The sequence below is a fragment of the Lepus europaeus genome, chromosome 10 (assembly GCF_033115175.1).
Source record: "Lepus europaeus isolate LE1 chromosome 10, mLepTim1.pri, whole genome shotgun sequence".
NCBI lineage: Eukaryota > Metazoa > Chordata > Mammalia > Lagomorpha > Leporidae > Lepus > Lepus europaeus.
In genome coordinates, this window is record NC_084836.1 from 19,465,379 (window position 1) to 19,484,090 (window position 18,712).

General features: G+C 40.8%; 1 protein-coding gene across 1 annotated transcript in view; it reads right to left on the reverse strand.

Annotated features, from left to right (window-relative positions):
- Positions 1 to 18,462, reverse strand: part of UTP20 (UTP20 small subunit processome component) — a 109,674-nt gene extending 91,212 nt beyond the window's left edge. The window contains exons 1-13 of the mRNA XM_062203055.1: positions 18,263 to 18,462; positions 17,254 to 17,334; positions 15,779 to 15,845; positions 15,541 to 15,673; positions 14,597 to 14,785; positions 11,047 to 11,128; positions 9,538 to 9,675; positions 8,948 to 9,103; positions 7,144 to 7,290; positions 6,566 to 6,700; positions 5,494 to 5,571; positions 3,190 to 3,368; positions 119 to 274 (exon numbers count right to left, since the gene is read on the reverse strand). Coding sequence (XP_062059039.1) covers positions 119 to 274; positions 3,190 to 3,368; positions 5,494 to 5,571; positions 6,566 to 6,700; positions 7,144 to 7,290; positions 8,948 to 9,103; positions 9,538 to 9,675; positions 11,047 to 11,128; positions 14,597 to 14,785; positions 15,541 to 15,673; positions 15,779 to 15,845; positions 17,254 to 17,334; positions 18,263 to 18,307 — 1,586 coding nt within the window. The 5' untranslated portion in view covers positions 18,308 to 18,462. The remainder of the gene's footprint in view (positions 1 to 118; positions 275 to 3,189; positions 3,369 to 5,493; positions 5,572 to 6,565; positions 6,701 to 7,143; positions 7,291 to 8,947; positions 9,104 to 9,537; positions 9,676 to 11,046; positions 11,129 to 14,596; positions 14,786 to 15,540; positions 15,674 to 15,778; positions 15,846 to 17,253; positions 17,335 to 18,262) is intronic.
- Positions 18,463 to 18,712: the final 250 nt, after the last annotated feature.

Sequence of the window (18,712 nt, forward strand, 5' to 3'; positions counted from 1 at the left end):
AAAAGGGAAAAACTCAAAGTGACAATGATTTTTTTCACAGAATGGCAAGGAATGGTTAACATATTTTAATAGCATGTTAAGCATCTTTTTCAAAATTAAACATAGTTTATTCCCTTACCTAACATGAGGTAACACTACAAGGGCTGCCCAAGACTGTGAAAGGTAAGTGGGATCTTTCTTTGGGGGTGACTGAATTATTGATAAGAGATGGTTCAATACTGGAAACAGTTCCTTTCCTCCTTTGGATCTAGTCTTCTTCTGCTTTAAACAGTACCTGAAGGACGAAAAGATAAATGTTCAGAACAGGAGAGAATATAACGGCTCTTGCCTTATAAAGTCCAAAATAAAACTGGTTTCTTTTCACTGGGGAGCACTGCAGGAGGAGGAAACTGGTAATTGTGACTGAATTTAAAGAACTAAACAAGGCTGGTGCCGTGGCTCAACAGGCTATACCTCCACCTAGCGGTGCTGGCACACCGGGTTCTAGTCCCGGTCGGGGTGCCGGATTCTGTCCCGGTTGCCCCTCTTCCAGGCCAGCTCTCTGCTATGGCCCAGGAGGGCAGTGGAGGATGGCCCAAGTGCTTGGGCCCTGCACCCCATGGGAGACCAGGAGAAGCACCTGGCTCCTGCCTTTGGATCAGCGCAGTGTACCAGCCGTGGCGGCCATTGGAGGGTGAACCAACTGCAAAGGAAGACCTTTCTCTCTGTCTCTCTCTCTCACTGTCCACTCTGCCTGTCAAAAAAAGAAAGAAAAAAAAAAAAGAACGAAACAATTTTCACTGAAAGGCCTTTCAACTGCATTGCCTCTACCTGTTTCTCATTTTATTTCACTTTGCTTCATAACTTAACCCGAGACTTCTAGTTTCAACTGTTACTTCTCAATTTTGTGCTACAGGACAAGTTTCTAAGAATTGGCACTACTCTAAATGAACAGATTCTTTTCTTCTTCTTTTCTTCTTCTTTTTTTTTAAAGATTTATTTATTTTATTTGAAAGCCAGATTTACAGGAGAGAAGGAGAGGCAGAGAGAGAGGTCTTCCATCTGCTGGTTCACTCCCCAGTTGGCCGCAACGGCCAGAGCTGCGCCAACCTGAAGCCAGGAGTCAGGAGGTTCTTCTTGGTCTCCCACGTGGGTGCAGGGGCCCCTCCTGCTTTCCCAAGCCATAGCAGAGAGCTGGATCAGAAGTGGAGCAGCCGGTCTCGAATCGGTGCCTATATGAGATGCCGGCACCTCAGGCGGCGGCTTTATCCGCTACGCCACAGTGACATGCCCTAAATGAACAGATTTCTTCCACTCTCACTATCCCTTGCTTTGGACATGAAGTTGCCATGGTGAAGCTGACAAATATCATCATAGCTATTTCCAGGAAATTTTCTTCTGTTGCTTTAATCTGATATATGGTTACTCAATGACGCTTTCTGATATAGCATTGTTTCAGGTATTGTTACACTGGTACTATTCTTGTTGGGCTCTTTCCCTTTCTGCCAGTGGACTATAACTCATGTACTATACCTCAGTCCTATTTGAAAGATACCTAGCCAAAAGAAAAGTCACAGAATAATAAAATAAAATGATTTTATAGTTTATCTGATAGGTCCAGCTTGGTTAGCTTGCTATGTAATAGAACTGGAATATCAGTTTTCTCTCCTGTGCCATATTATCACTAAAATTAATCAAAAGGTTATATTCTCTTTTGTTTCATTCTTCTCAAAATATTGAATGTTTGGGAATTATGAAATGAACTGTCAATTCACCACATCTTGATATCTAGTCTTTTTAGTAGTTACCATGACTCAACAATTTGCAAAGCTTAAAAATTATTGAGATGCTTTTTAAAAAGTGAGTCATTAGTCATTACTTCATTCCCCTGCTTTGTCACCTGTTGGTGACCTCTACCAATAAAAGCTATACTCTTTACTGAGCCCCTTCAATGAAATCTACACTCTTTCCTGATCCTGAAAGGCCCTTAGGTAGCCTGACCCTCTCCTCCCTCCTTCCAGCCCACTCTCCTGCCCAGAGGCATATATCCCTATCTATACACATTCAGAGGAGAGTTCATAGTACTGATGAACAAGACCAGGATTGTACCAAGGCCAATTTGCTTGTTACAACACTGCAGTATGCATATACAAGATGTTGCCAGTGGGGGAAACTAGATAAATTATACACAGAACCTTTCAGATATATATTTTGCAACTGTATGTAAACTACCATTATTCTAAAATAAAAAAGTTAAAAAGTTAATAGTCACCTCTTCCTTTTCTTAACCATCCTCCTGGTAACAAAATTAATAGGCTTTTTTTTTTTTTGACAGGCAGAGTGGACAGTGAGAGAGAGAGAGAATGGTCTTCCTTTTTGCTGTTGGTTCACCCTCCAATGGCCGCTGCGGCCGGCACATTGCGCTGATCCAAAGCCAGAAGCCAGGTGCTTCTCCTGGTCTCACATGCGGGTGCAGGGCCCAAGCACTTGGGCCATCCTCCACTGCCTTCCCAGGTGACAGCAGAGAGCTGGCCTGGAGAGGGGCAACCGGGACAGAAATCTGGCGCCCCGACCAGGACTAGAACCCGGTGTGCCGGTGCCGCAGGTGGAGGATTAGCCTATTGAGCCGCGGTGAAATTAATAGGCTTGTATAGCCTTCTATATTTTTCTACTTTTATAAACACTTCAAATTTTTAAAAATGTTTACTTTATTTGAAAGAGAAAAATGGAGACAGGGAAAGAGAGACACATATATACAGGATGAGATTTTCTATCTGCTGGTTCAGTCTCCAAATGCCCCCATAGCTAAGGTCAACGCAGGCCAAAGCCAAGAGCCTGTAATTCAATCTGGGTCTCCTACGTAGGTGGCAGGGCCTCAAGTGCTTGGGTCATCATCTGTTGCTCCCAGGGTGTGCATTAGCAGGAAGCTGGATCAAAAGTGGAGTAGACAACATTGGCAGTAGGCACTCTAACATAGGCTGCAGGCTTCCTAAGCTGCAACTTAGCTGCTGTACCAAAAGCTCACCCTCACGTTTTGTTTAAATTTCACAAAATAAGATCATACTGCACATACTAAGTGTAAAGTTCCATACTTGCTATTTTCACATAATTTAGCACAGACATCTTTACAATTAATATATGTAGGTTTTCACTTTTTATTCTTAAATGTGTGATTACTAACATTACAGACAACAAAGACTTAGGACTTACCCCATGGTCTGTGGTGAGAAAAGCAGGGGGTACTTTTCGATTGCCATTGAGCCAGCCATGGGAGGCGCTGCTTTGTTCAGAATGAGCTTGGCCAAAATGGCCAGAGCCTCACCTTTGACCACAGAGTCATCAATCAAAAAGCATTTCTCAATATACAAGAGAAAGCATGGTAGGAAAAGCTGAAAATAAGGAAGGAAATCATATTTACTAATGGATTTAAATCTCAGAAAACCTAATACAGAGAAGATTCTAACACTTAAAAAACAGTGATGATAAACAAAAAAATGCTCAAGAACCAATGGCATCAAATCTCTCCAAAGGTACAATGGGAGCTGAAGACAATGAAGCAATGTCTTAAAAGCTGTGAGGGAAAAATGACTTGGAATCTAGAATTCTACGCCCTGCCTACTAACAGTGTGCAACATAAGGGAAAAAAAAACGTATTTTCAGAGGTGCAAAGGTCAGAAATTTACCTCCATATACCCCTTCTCAGGAATCTCTGGGAAATGTATTCTATCAAGAGAGTAAATTCTAATGAGAGAAAACATGAGACCCAGGGAATAGGAGAGAAGCAAAAGGATGTCCTCAGGTAGCATGTGGGCAGTGGCTGAGAAAATAACCCATTCAGACTAGACTAGAACTGCGGCTGGAGAAATGTCTCCAAGAAAGCAGCAGGAAAAAAAAAAAATGAGTTGCTAAATTATCTGACAGTTTGCCATAAGAAAGGTATTTGCAACACTGCTGGTAGATGGACTCACTAACCAGCTAGCTCTTTAAATAAAACATTTTCCTGTTTATATACAATGAGGCAATTTATCAATTCCGGAAAACAAGTGAAAAAGTTATTAGGAAAAAAATGTAATCATAAAATACTCCTTGTTTATAAGGATTAAGTTTACAGTAAATATGGATTCAACCAAAATTTGTGATGTAACTTTATTGGGAAGATGAGTGTTATAAAAGAACTGAAATTCACCTATCACAGTGGAACTCTCTAAATGAGGGCCAGAACTAAGACATTAAGGAAAAGCAGTGACTATTCAGGTGATTAAAAAATAAAAACACCAGGAAAAAAATAGTTAAAAATCATTAGATGTGGTTGCTGCTGGTGACTAAGATACAAATGGAAGACAATTGACTACCTTTAGCCTTATTGGCAAAAATAAGATAAAAATTAGATTTAATAAAGTTTGGGGAGGACAGGGGAGAAAGAAAAGGTACAGTTGCTAAGAAAACCAAAGTGAGATAAAGAGACCCTGGGGAGCAGAAAGAAACAGGATCTAGGACACAAACAAAACAGGCTTTTTCCTAGACAATTGGGAATATATATATATATATATGTATATGTATACACATATAAATATATGTATACATATACATATATATATATATAGATAGATAGATAGATAAAATTGAGAACTAAAGAGAATGATGAAAAGACAGACAGGTTTCTGTGAAGTATGCTAAAGGGCTACAAGTTAGGAACAGTGACAAATATTTGATGGAGGTGATAAAATAAACTCGGGATTTGACAAGAAAGATTTATTTTTTTTAATTCAAGGTTTCTTTTTTTAAAGATTTTATTTATGTATTTATTTGAGAAGTAGAGTTACAGGCAAAGAGAGAGAGAGTCAGAGAGAAAGGTCTTCCATTCATTGGTTCATTCCCCCAAATGGCCACAACAGCCAGAACTGGGCTGATGCAAAGCCAGGAGCCAGAAGCTTCTTCCAGATCCCCAACATGGGTACAGGGGCCCACTCACTTGGGCCATCTTCTACTGCTTTCCCAGGCCATAGCAGAGAGCCGGATCAGAACAGGAGTAGCCGGGACTAGACATGGCGCCCATATGGGATGCTGGCACCACAAGCAGAGGCTTAGGTTGGTATGCCACAGTGCCAGCCCCAACAAGAAAGATTTCTACTTAGTTTCTTCAGGTATCTATTCTGTAGCTCTGAAATAATTTCTTAAACTTCCTCCATCATAGCTATTTCAGAAACTATTTGCTATGATTCAAATAATAGCTCCTTAAACTGTTCAGTTTCATCATCTGGTTCTGTAACTACCTAAAGGATTATGAAAAAACAAGTTGGCCACCAGATGTCTTTTTAAATGCCTTAGCATATGGAATTAGGTTTCACTTGTGACCTAGAACTGAACATAATGTCTTAAGACTAAAACATGAAGCACTTGTTCTAGTCCTCTCAAAAGAAAAACAAAAATCAAAAATTTCAAGTTTATTTTATCATGACAGATTAATAAAACAACATCAACAACAACAAAAAACAAACTTATTAGCTCACCTACCTGCTCAAACTGCTTCATAGCAAACATGACTTCAGAAAAATCCAAAATTAAACGTCTTTCAAATCCACTCTCAAAAATCTGCAGACCACAGGTAAAACATATTGTTAGTAGTGTTAAGTACACAGGGTGTATTCTCCCCACTCCCCAGAATCTGAGGCAACAGGGAACAGCAGGCACTTCCTTGAGTATTCTGTACAAATGCTCAGCCTTTACCAAAGCAGCTGTGAAGGGCACTATGCACACAATGCCTACACACGGCTCTGACCAGGAGCTGCTCAGTCCTTTCCCAGCTTGTTCATGAAAGAACAAGTGATAGAATCTCTATACCTTCCTGGTACATTGCTGCACTACATTGAAACCAAGAAGAATGGAACCAATCTATCTGCAATCTTACTTCAATGCAATCCATCCTTCAAACTCACTAAAGCGCAAAGTTCATCAAGTTATGCCCCTGCTTAGAATTCTTCCAGGGCCCTTAACTACTGGCTGGATGAAACCCAACCCAACCTCTTGAGGGCAGGCAGTTTTGCAGATATCACACCATACTTCATGTGCCCTGACTGCACATCTTTACGAACATACATATTTGCTATTCCCTCTCTTAATGTCTGTAACTTCTTCTCTGACTGGCAGATAGTAATGGAACCCTCAAGGACTATTCCAAATGTATGTCCTTTGAAAAGCATTCTCTGTCAACTCTAGAAAAATTAATAGCCATAATTAAATAGACTTGCAATTAGTTAGCTCACCAGATTACAACTGCTCACTTTCAGGCCCCCTCCCCCAGTAATAATCAAAAACATAGGTATCACAGCATTCAACCTGGAATCTCTAGTTCATACCTAGCACAGAATAAGTTATACAGGTTGTTAAATATTTACTGTATAAATTAGGCTTTTATCACACTTTACAGTGCTTATTTCCATTACAACAGGCAATTCACTTCTCCTTAACAAAAATATATTCCTGTAGAGCAGAGCCTTTGTCACACTTCATCTGTATTCTTTAGCAGGTTTACTCAATGCTAAAGACATTATTAACTACTCGATTAATATTTGTTTAAGTAAATTACTTTTTCTGCGGTTTCACTGATGAGCGTCTCTGGTAAGGAAACATTTTCTCCAAGGATCAAAGCAGAAATTACATCCAAGAGGGTCTTCCGGCAAGATGTGGAGAGATAATCTATTTGTAATGTTTGACATAACACCTGCAAAAACAAAAGAAAAACCAATGACACTTAGCAAACTGTTTTTTTTTTTTTTTTTTAAGATTTACTTTTTTATTTGGAAGTTAGAGTTACACACAGAGAGAGAAGGAAAGACAAAGAAAGGGGGAGAGAGAGGTTTTCCATCTGCAGGTTCACTCCCCAATTGGCCGCAATAGCTGGAGCTGCAACAATCCGAAGCCAGGAGCCAGGAGCTTCCTCCAGGTCTCCCATGCGGGTGCAGGGGCCTAAGGTCCTGGGCCATCTTCTACTGCTTTCCTAGGCCATAGCAGAGAGCCGGATCGGTAGTGGAGCAGCCGGGACTCTAACCGGTGCCCATATGGGATGTTGGTACTGCAGATGGCAGCTTTACCTGCTACGCCACAGTGCCAGCCCCCAACCTGCTTTTAATAAACAGACTCTCAAAGATTAAGTTAGGAACTCACCTTACAAACATCAGCAGGTTTGGTTATCTTTGATCCATTTCCATGTTTCACAAGTATCAGATATATTTCTAACAACCTTTTAATCTGTTCAGAACTTTCACAACAGTTAGTTTGCGTTACTTTTGTATGTAGGTCCAGGAGTGATTCCTGCAAACAAACAATTTAATAAATAGAATAAATATAAAATATCAAACTCATCTGTTAATCCAATAATGAAAACACTGTGTGACAGAGTTCAACTTTTCAGTTTTGCTCTAGAAGACATGTTTACCCAGAATCACTAATGATGACAGCCAACACTGAGCGCACTGCTCTAAGTTATTTGTATGTACTTTCTCACCATCTTCACAGCAACCTTGAGGTGGGGAATATATACATATATATATTTTTAAGATTTATTTATTTATTTGAAAGTCAGAATTACACAGAGACAAGAGAGGCAGAGAGACAGAGAGAGGTCTTCCATCTGATGGTTCACTCCCCAACTGGCCGCAATGGCCAGAGCTGCACTGATCTGAAGGCAGGAGCCAGGAGCTTCCTCCTGGTCTCCCATGCGGGAGCAAGGGCCCAAGCACTTGGGCCATCCTCTACTGCCCTCCCAGGCCACAGCAGAGAGCTGAATCGGAAGTGGAGCAGCCAGGTCACGAACCGGTGGACATGGGGAATATTATCATATCTATGTATCCGATAAAAAAGACTAAGGAATAGCAACTCCAAATAACTATCTAAGTCATACTAGCTCAAGTGTTACAGCCCAGATTCAGACAATTTGGCTCCAGAATCTTGCTTAACCACCACATTCTACTGCATCATCTGGTCTAGACATTAAGACACTGGTTGAGACACCCCCCACAGTATTGGAGTGCCTGGGTTTGTGTCCCAGCTCCTCTGCTCCAATTTAAGCTTCCTGCTAATGCACACCCTGGGACACAACAGGTGATAATTCAAGTGACTGAGTCCTTGCCATCCACTTGGAGACCTGGATTTAATTCCTCCTGGCTTTTGCCTCCAGTTGTAGCCCAGCTCAAGGCTAGCCACTATAGATATCTGGGGAGTGCCTCAAATTTTATGTCGCTGTCTCTCTGCCACTCAAATAAACTTTTTTTTTTTTTTTTTTTTTTTTTTTGAGACAGAGAAAGGTCTTCCTTCTGCTAGCTATGGCCAGTGTGCCGATCCGAAGCCAGGAGCCAAGTGCTTCCTCCTGGTCTCCCATGTGGGTGCAGGGCCCAAGCACTTGGACCATCCTCCACTGCCTTCCCAGACCACAGCAGAGAGCTGGAGTGGAAGAGGAGCAACTGGGACAGAACCGGTGCCCCAACCAGGACTAGAACCTGGAGTGCTGGTGTTGCAGGCGGAGGATTAGCCTAGTGAGCCACGGTGCCGGCCCCAAATAAACTCTTAAAAAAGATAGCAAACAAAAAAATATATAGGGGTGAAGTGAAGTAAAATCTTAAAATGCTTTTGGAAGTATAAAGAAAACAATTATTATTATTATTAACTTTTGGTAGTAGAAAAACCACTCTTCCTCAGGAGTATATATAAAGGCTATTAATAATAATCAAATTTCAAGATGTCAATTTCACTCACATATATTAACTTCTTTTGTACTCTATATTAGTTACCACAAACAGGGAAAACATGATATTCATCTTTTTGGGACTGGCTTATTTCACTAAGCACAATGGTCTCCAACTGCAAACACTGATAAAATACAATCTTCAAAGGTGCTCTGCTGAACTAAGAGCAACAACAGTAAATTCTTATATTTCTCATGATGTATTCACCTTTAAAAATTAGAACTCACTTGTAAGCAGTCAAAAAATGTACCAAAATGTTCCTTGTAGATATAGAGCACAGTGGATTTGACCATGTTTTTGAGTGTTTCTCCAACCAAAATCCAGGACAGTTGAGTTTCTGTTTCTGTAACTGGTCCTAACTTTTGCAAAATTAGCTTCACTGCCTGTGGGAACAAAGCCATTAAAATTAACAAATATTATACTGATTTACCACCCTTGTTATAGCAGCTACCTTAAAAAATCTGTTCTGGAATAATCAACAATATGGCAACTTTGATGGTTAACTACATATCCCAAAAGGAATTTCCAAACTGGGATGGGGAAAATATACAACTCTCTCCTCCCCATTCACCCTACAACATTAATCAATTTAGCTCATCTCCTAGTATCCAGGATGAATAAGACAGTAATGATTTTCTAAGTAAAAATTCTAATTCCCCAGACCCCACACTAAGTAAGCACTGCTATTAAACCCCTAACACCTCCCACTGATGATTTGTCTATTTTAGGCTACCTCTTTGCACATCATTTGCCTAATTCTTTTATTTTCTGTTTAATCCTTCTATGAAGACTCCATGCATTCTTCCCTATTACTCACCTGGCCTGTACAGGAATGAAACATATTTCTAACTCCTTTGCACATCTCAAAAAGCAACTGCCCAACTCCTTCTGTCTTTTCTGGATGTTCACCAAGATCGAAAAACATTAAGTTGAAAAGTGCATTCTTATCAGAAACCTAAAAAGGAAAATTAATTTATAACATAAGTATATCCAAGTGAAGAAACCTTGTGTTATTCTTCATATTCATATTTAAATACACTTGGGATTGACTTTTGAAAGGTAAAATGACCCCAAGCTACTGTTACAGTACATACCCTCACCTAAGAGTATGTCACAAGTGTCAGTGCTGTGGTGTAGTGGGTAAAGCCACTGCCTGTAGTGCCAGTATCCCATTTGGGCACCAGTTTGAGTCCCAGCTGCTCCTCTTCCAAACCAGCTCTCTGCTATGGCCTGGGAAAGCAGTAGAAGATGGGCCAAGCGCTTGGGCCCCTGCACCCACTTGGGAGACCCAGAAGAAGCTCCTGGCTCCTGGCTTTGGATTGGTCCAGCTCTGGCCACTGTGGCCATTTGGGGAGTGAACCATTGGATCTCTCTCTCTCTCTCTCTGTAACTCTGACTTTCAAATAAATAAATAAATGTATATATAAAAAAAAAGGGTACATCACATAACAATGAGAAATTCTTGAGTGTCATGAAAAGTATATATCAAGAAAAGCCACACAACATATCATTCTATTAAACTAAATGATATATTGCATTTTATGAGCTTGAAGAAATTTAATACTGATGCTTTTTGTTTTATTCAAAAACCCTCTAAATTACGATGGGAATTTGAGTCAGAGATTAAATGACACTGCAACTAGTTTCTTCCAGGAAACTATCACAAATATTCCTTTTACTTTCACTATTCCTATACGTACTCACTTAAATTCATTTTGCAGTAAAAGCCACCAAAACCTAAATAATAATAATAAAAAAAGCAACCCAAATTATACCACACTAAAGTAATGATGAGATAGATGAGATAAACTCAAAATAGTAACAGGTGCATCAGGGTTTTTTGGTTTACTATTTATTAATTTATTTTTATCTCCTTGAAAGGCAAAATGACAGAAAAAGAGAGAGAGAGAGATTCTATGTGTTGGTTCATGCCAAATACTGGCAACAGCCAGGGCTAGGCCAGGCTGAAGCCAGGAACATGGAACTCCATCCAGGTTGTCCATGTGGGTGACAGGGGCCCAAACACTTGGGTCATCATCTGCTGCCCCCCAGGATGCATTAGCAGGAAGCTGGATGAGAAGTGGAGGAGCCAGGACTCAAACCGGTACCCTGACATGGGATGTGGGCATTCTGAGCAGCTTAACCTGCTGCACCACAATGCCAGGCCCCATTTCTGTATATATATATATATTCACACATGTATATACACACACACATATTTTATATATATATAAAATTAGTCCATAATAACATTAAAAAGACATCTGCTTCTTTCATCAGATTCTTGATGATTAATAGCAATAAACATTTAAAATATCAGACTAACCTTTCTCATCAAAAAAGTAAAACTTTCAGCTGCAAAATTTCTTATATGCAGTTTTTTATGAGCCAGGAGTGTACTGTACATGCTACAAAAAAGAAAAATGACATGCTTAATGAACCAAATATAGAACTTTAATAAATATGTACTATATGTCAAAGATATGCAGGGTATGCAAGAATATATGGCAGGTATAAAGCAAGTTTAAGACTGGGATACCCAGATGTTGAACAGAAGGCTGACGGCCAGACACAGAGTCCTAGGATTGGTGGCACTGATCTTACAGGAAAGATTCCATGTAGAGCTGACTTCTCTAGGGAGCTCTAAATGTCAGGAAGAATTCAGATCAGGACTGGAGTGCATATTAGGATAAAAGGAAGAGCAAAGATGCGGCAGAGAGAAATGATCATAGTCAAAGGATAACAAGGAACTAGCCCTTCTAAACAAAGGATGATGTGGTTGCAGAGGGCAGCTGCAGATAAAGCTGCCCAGATAAACATGCAGCCCAGAACAGAAGAAGAACTTGGACACTAGCTTACCTGTACGTAATCAGCACCACAGTTCTAAGGGATGGGTCCTATTATTATTCCCATATCACAGACAATGAAATTGAGGCAGAAAGGCAGAGCAAACTGCTCAAGATAGTATAGCCATGTAGCTATAATGACAAACCATATTCTCCACTTTTTGCTACATCCCTAGTACCTAACAGTTCCTTGCTCATAGTAGGTATTAATAAATAGTGGCTGGATGATAAATATTTTCAGAAAGATTAATCTGGCAATAGTATACAAGATGAAACACAGAAAGAAGTCGGTAATCCAACTGGAAAGCTGCCTATGTCACTCAAGCTTGGGCTAACCAGGTATGAAAGAGGCTGATAGTACAAGGAAGTAACTAAAGACGGACCAAAAAGACACTTCAGGAGTCCTTGCAAGGCAGTCAGATACCTTACATTAGTCCACAAGACTTTTTTTTTTTTTTTTTTTAATTTTTGACAGGCAGAGTGGACAGTGAGAGAGAGAGACAGAGAAAGGTCTTCCTTTTGCCGTTGGTTCACCCTCCAATGGCTGCCGCGGTAGCGCGCTGCGGCCGGCGCACCGCGCTGATCCGATGGCAGGGGCCAGGTACTTATCCTGGTCTCCCATGGGGTGCAGGGCCCAAGCACTTGGGCCATCCTCCACTGCACTCCCGGGCCACAGCAGAGAGCTGGCCTGGAAGAGGGGCAACCGGGACAGGATCGGTGCCCCGACCGGGACTAGAACCCGGTGTGCTGGCGCCGCAAGGCGGAGGATTAGCCTAGTGAGCTGCGGCGCCAGCCAAGACCCTTTATGATCTGATTACCTTCCCACTTCTGTGTCACTGCCTAACTACTCCATCTTTACTCCACCTCCCAAGACTCTCTGCTCTTCCTTGAACCTGCCAGCATGTGCCCACGATGTTCTCTCCTTGCTAAATTGTAAACTTTGGAAGAAGGGGGATTCTTACCTGCTTTGTTATTATATCTCAACTGCTAACAAACAGTCCTCAATAAATATTTACAGAATGAATGCACGCCCGACAGAAACAAGAGGTTTTGGAGTCCCTGAATAGAACAGATTCAAAGATGGCAACAAAACAGGGCCTGGCATATGGCAGGCACTCAACACAAATTTACTGAGCACATAAATGGATGAAAAGGTAAGACTGGGTTTAAAGAGGAATATGTTAAGTCTGGTTTCTGTAATAAGGGCAATTACCCAGCCTATTGAAGACAGGTCATACACAAAGTAAATAAACGTAGAACTGAAGAACCTAACTTAAGAGACATAAAAATGGCAGTTTTTTTGACAGGCGAAATCACAAAACCAATGTCAGCCCTTGGTATCTGCAAGGTCCCCATCTGTGGATTCAACCAAACATAAATTGAAAATATTTGGGGGGGGGGGGAATTCTGTCTGTATAGGACATGTAGAGTTTTCTTTGCCATTTTCCCCTAAGTGGTACAGCTTAAAAACTATTTGCACAATATTTATATTACAATAAGCATTTTAATTAATCCGCAGGTGACTTAAAGTACACAGGAGGATGCACAAATGTTATATGCAAATATTACATCATTTTATATAAGGGACTTGAGTATCTACTGACTCCATTGTTGGGAGAGGGGTGGTACTGGAACTATTCCCTTATGGATACTGAGGGACAAAGGAATTTTCCTCAAAGACCCTGTTGGTGGTTTAATGCAGTAATCTTGGTTCTAACACATTTCATCAAAAGCTTCACAGAGAACTAGTAATGACTGGTAAAACATCTCTTTCTTATTATTTGTTCAAAATTCCTAAAAGAGAAAGCTGGGCAGGGTGGAGGGGGGTAGGAGAAAACCAAAATCTATTGTTTTATCTCATACCTATCTCAGCCTTTAATTGAGGGGTAAAGGGCTGATTACTGGTTTAAATATTCCTGTGGCAATTACAATGCATAGGAATAAGCAGAAGACCAAACGGAAAATTCCATCAAATCTCAGATTTAAACAGATAATAAACAATCCTTCCCTTATTTTAAGTGAAAAGCCACTGTGGAATTCATTCCCTTTCCTTGTCTACATTACTCATAAGTACTTATCACTGAGCTGTTTTTCTTTTTCGCAATTTTATAACTTTTGAGTGTTTCTTTTGATTTAGTAAGTGTTTTAGCAGCCAGGAAATGCGAATGTTTAAGGTAAGATTAATTTTTTTTTAAAAGTAAGGTTAATTAGAGGACAGAATTACATTATAAACAAACAAGTAGAAAGTTAGGAAACACTCTCCAACTGGCCAAATCTGACAGCATTGTCTCAAAGAACTTGTGACCTAGAGAATCAAGGATGTGGAGTATTTCTGACAAATAAATGATGGAGAAAAGAAAAAAAGGAAGAAAGGAAGAAAGAAAAAGAAAAAAAATAAAGTTGGGAGATATAAGTGGTAGAAAATGTCAAAGGAAACAGAACACAAAGTTTTCACTCCAGCTAAGATGGCCGGGAATATCTGTGGAGGTTACAGAATCTGAATCAAGCTTTGAGGGGTGGGTACAATTTCAACAGCTGGTGATGACAGAAGGTAAGGTCAACACAGAACCAAGACATGCTTAACATAAACTAGCAGGCCAGACTGTGGACCACTTTGGCTGGAGAATCAACTTTTTTTTTTTTTTGACAGGCAGAGTGGACAGTGAGAGAGAGACAGAGAGAAAGGTCTTCCTTTTGCCGTTGGTTCACCCTCCAATGGCCGCTGCGGTAGGCGCGCTGCGGCCGGCGCACCGCGCTGATCCGATGGCAGGAGCCAGGTGCTTATCCTGGTCTCCCATGGGGTGCAGGGCCCAAGCACTTGGGCCATCCTCCACTGCACTCCCGGGCCACAGCAGAGAGCTGGCCTGGAAGAGGGGCAACCGGGACAGGATCGGTGCCCCGACCGGGACTAGGAGAATCAACTTTTTATAAGGAAATAATTAAGCAGTGAGCTGGAAAGGTATTTTGGAGTCACAGAGAAGCCAGGGAAAAAAAAGAAAAAGACAATTAAAAAAAATCAGGAACACTCACCTGTATATATTGGACATGTCCTTTACCATCAGTCGCCACAGGTACTTGTAAAGATAAGACAGTGAAGTGAAAGCCCATTCTAACAACTCTGTGTCCTGAGTCTCCAGGATTGAGGTGATAGTCAGGAAAAAATCTTGAAAGTGTGGATAGAAATCCATCTGCAGATCTCGTGCCAACTGTACAACCAAACTGGTTAGGGAGATAAAGATAAAAGGTTCTGCCAATCTATTTAACAAAAGTAAAATGGCCTAACATCTTAAGAGATTAATGAAATCATGAAGTTTAGGATGATGCAAAATTCTTCAAGTCTTAAAAGTTCAGTCAAGAAATCAAGCAAGAAAGATACATTGCATCATGGGTTGTGTTCAACTGTTCCCACAGTGTCAAAGAAAAACAGAGTTTTTGAGGAGTACATACAAATATAAAATCATACCCCTAACACTCTGCTTTATGGTAATGTATCTTTTCCAAATACTTTGGTCTAACAGAAAAAGTGAATTCTTCTTGATTTTAAATTACAAAGTCTTTTTTTTTTTTTTTGACACGTAGAGTTATAGACAGTGGGAGAGAGAGACAGAGAGAAAGGTCTTCCTGCCGTTGGTTCACTCCCCAAATGGCCACTATAGTCGTCGCTGTGCCGATCTGAAGCCAGGAGCCAGGTGCTTTTTTCTGGTCTCCCATGCGGGTGCAGGGCCCAAGAACTTGAGCCATCCTCCACTGCCTTCCCGGGCTACAGCAAGAGAGCTGGACTGGAAGAGGAGCAACCAGGACTAGAACCTGGCGCTCATAAGGGATGCTGGTGCCACAGGTGGAGGATAACCAAGTGAACCACAGCGCCAGCCCCTAAATTACAAAGTCATTATCAAAGGGATCTGTAGCTATGGAACATCACCTTTCATAAAATTCAGAGAAGTTTTCAAGTTATCTCTCAAGATATTACTTACTCCAAAAGGGGTTGATAGGCAAAACTGTTCTTAATTTGTAGGTGAGTCTTCAAACTCTCAACAATCTCATTTTGATGATATACCAGCTGATTGAATGACTGGCATTTGTCAATAACTTCTTTGTAAAATTTCCCTGGACAAAAGAACAAACAATATGTTCTGCTTTTCCATCACACCACTATTTTAGTTGTATGGAACAGATAATGTGCAAATTTCAATAAAACAAATTAAAAAATACCAAAGTGTTCTGTAAGGTTCAATTCTCTCCATTTCAGCAGACCCTCAAAAAAGTAGGTTTCAACCTCCTGCCAAGAGTAAAGCAGTCCATTAACCAGGTAAGTCCAAGAAAATTAGGATCAAAGTATAGAATAATGATTTATTAACATCTTAAGACAAAGATATTGAAGTTTAAAAACCCCTGTTTTTTTAAGACATTAACTAGTATACTTAAAAAGCAATCAGAAATATAATATCAACAAATGATTTATTAAGCCAATTTTTTATTGATTTGTTTGCAGCAAATAACATTCTAAAGCCCGTATAATACTTACATTAAGGAAAAATTTTTCTATATATTCTACTATTTTAGGCATAGAAAAATGTGCTGCTTACAGTTCTTTCTGCTTTAGAAATATGAATTGATACAATCTTTTGGAGAAGTAAACTAACACTTCTACTAAAATTAAAAACATGTATTTCCTTTGACCCTGCAATTCTACTCTTGGAGATATTATAAAATGTGCAAATACGGAAGTGCAAAGATGTCTATTCAGTTAGAAGAAACATAAAACAGCCCAAATAAAATAGGAAAATGGTTAGAGTAACTAATAGTTTAGACATATGAAAGTATATTATATAGTCATTAGTTTATACTTTTATCTATACTGAATTAGAAAGATGCTGATGCTATGCCACCAAGATGATAAAAGTTACACAATAAAGTGTATGGTAGGATTCCATATTTCTTTAAAACAAACAAGTCTCTATGAGTATTTACATATACTTGAATGTAAATGACAGAAAAAAACAGATGAACACAGATATAACCCACATTATCAATGCTAGTTTACTTGGCAATAAGGAGTGGGAGGAATGAAATAATAATCTAAGTTCATTACTATATTGTTTAGTTCATTAACACGGTATACATGACTTATTATTACATTGCTGTGTAACATGTGCATGTGTCCATACATTTAAAAAAGAAAAACATTTCTGCAGAGGATGACAGAGTTACAGTACGGTTAGAAGTAGAAAAAATTGCGTAGCCTCATCCTTTCCTTTTTATAGAAGAGGAAACTGAGCCCCAGGAAAACAGACTTCCCAAAATCACTAAAATCATAGGGCAGGGATAGGAGCTGCAGCAGTGCAGACTGCACATGGGAAAGGGAGACGCTGCATCACAAAGGCAGCTGGGTATCAGGTGAACTTGTCTACACAGCTCAGTCCAGAGAGCTTTCTGCACTGATGGAAAGGTGCATCCCTGCACTTGTCTGAGGGGGTAGCAATAGGCCACGTGGCGATTAAACACTCGAATTTTTAATTTACTGTGAATCTAACTTGCCATATGTGGTTACAATATTAGAGAGCACAGGCCTAACTTATTTCATGTTCACAAAGGAAGGGCTTGAAAAATAACTCACTTCTACTAGTAGGAGAAGCGAACAACCAACCATGAATATTTGAAAACTGGCTAATAACATATTCTCTTACCTCTTCATAGCTGGCAGTTCTATCGATACGGTGAATGATGTCGATATTCACATTGCCCAGTCGTTCAGCAAATGTGAGAAACTGGGAGGGAAAGCATATTTAAGACATATTATCATTTAATATATACTGTACATAGAATATCTGAGTGCTGTGTATGCACCACATGTAGGTAATTTCCTCATAACAACAGGAAGTTGAAATCTTTTTTTTTTTTTTTTTGACAGGCAGAGTGGACAGTAAGAGAGAGACAGAAAGAAGTTTAAATCTTCAATAAGCCCTCTTGTGTACCATCCTGACAAGTAACGGTCTGCTTTGCTTGTCAATTCAGACTTGGGTTTTCTATTACTCAAAAAACATGCATCTAAGTTTTAAGACTAAAAGTAGGTATCCCAGATGAATGACAAAAGACACAAAAACAAAACAGAAGGCATAGGGTCTTCGAAGTACCATGTTCAAAGATAATGAATACTTTTTTATGTTTGCAAAAGTTCTTTCAGCTACGTCATTTCAAATAAAATTTCCGTGGTAAGGCTGGTGAACCTAGGAGAACATGTGTGATTGGTCTCATGAGTTCTATTACTACATGCCCATGGATCCAGCTAACTCGTTGCAACAGTCATACAGACCTACAGTTGTAAGAAAGATCTGAAAAGAAACTATCATGGAGCAAAGAGCTACCAGCCATTAGCCGAAGTCACGAAAATCAGTCTTTAACGAAAAAAGGGCAGGGGAGAATCGGTCAGACACAGTCTCTCAGGTAACTGAACTCCGGCCTTCAGGGAGTCCCCAGGACCGGTCAGATCCTACAAACGACAGGCGAAACCCGCGGCTCAGACTTCACTGCCCCACCCCGTGTTCACTACACACGGCATCTCCCACATTTGCCGGAGCCTCGGGACAAGCTCAGGTTCGGTGCAGCACTCCGCAGCCCCCGGAGCCCCGCTGCGAGTCCGTCTCACCGCCGAGCCAGCAGAGACCCGAGGGTCCCGGGCCAACCTCTCGTGCTCACCCGGTAAGTGTTCTCCGTCTTGTGCGAAACAGGCTTTGTCTTCATGGCTGCGGGGGTGCGGCGGGGACCTGCAAGAACCTCGGGAACGGTGGTGGAAGGGATATAACCGACACGCTGTACTCTCCGAGCCCTAGACGCCCACACTCTCTCACGTGCGGCTTGAGCCTTTGGGCACCGCCATGTTGTCGGGAGGAGGAGCCAGAGCGAGTCACGTGTGCGGAAGCAGGAAGCGGACGGAGCAGGCGCGCCCGGCCCGGGAGCGGGCTGCGGAAGAGGGGCGTGGGCGGGTACGTGGACGGGGGCGTTGTTTTCACTCCCATACATCGTGAGAAGGGAAGAGTGTTTTCATTATAAAATAAAACACACTTGTCGTCATCACTAGCCGGTTGACTGCCGGTAACTAGTACCCTGCAGCCCCGCGAAAATCTGCCATATTTCTACAGTAAAGCT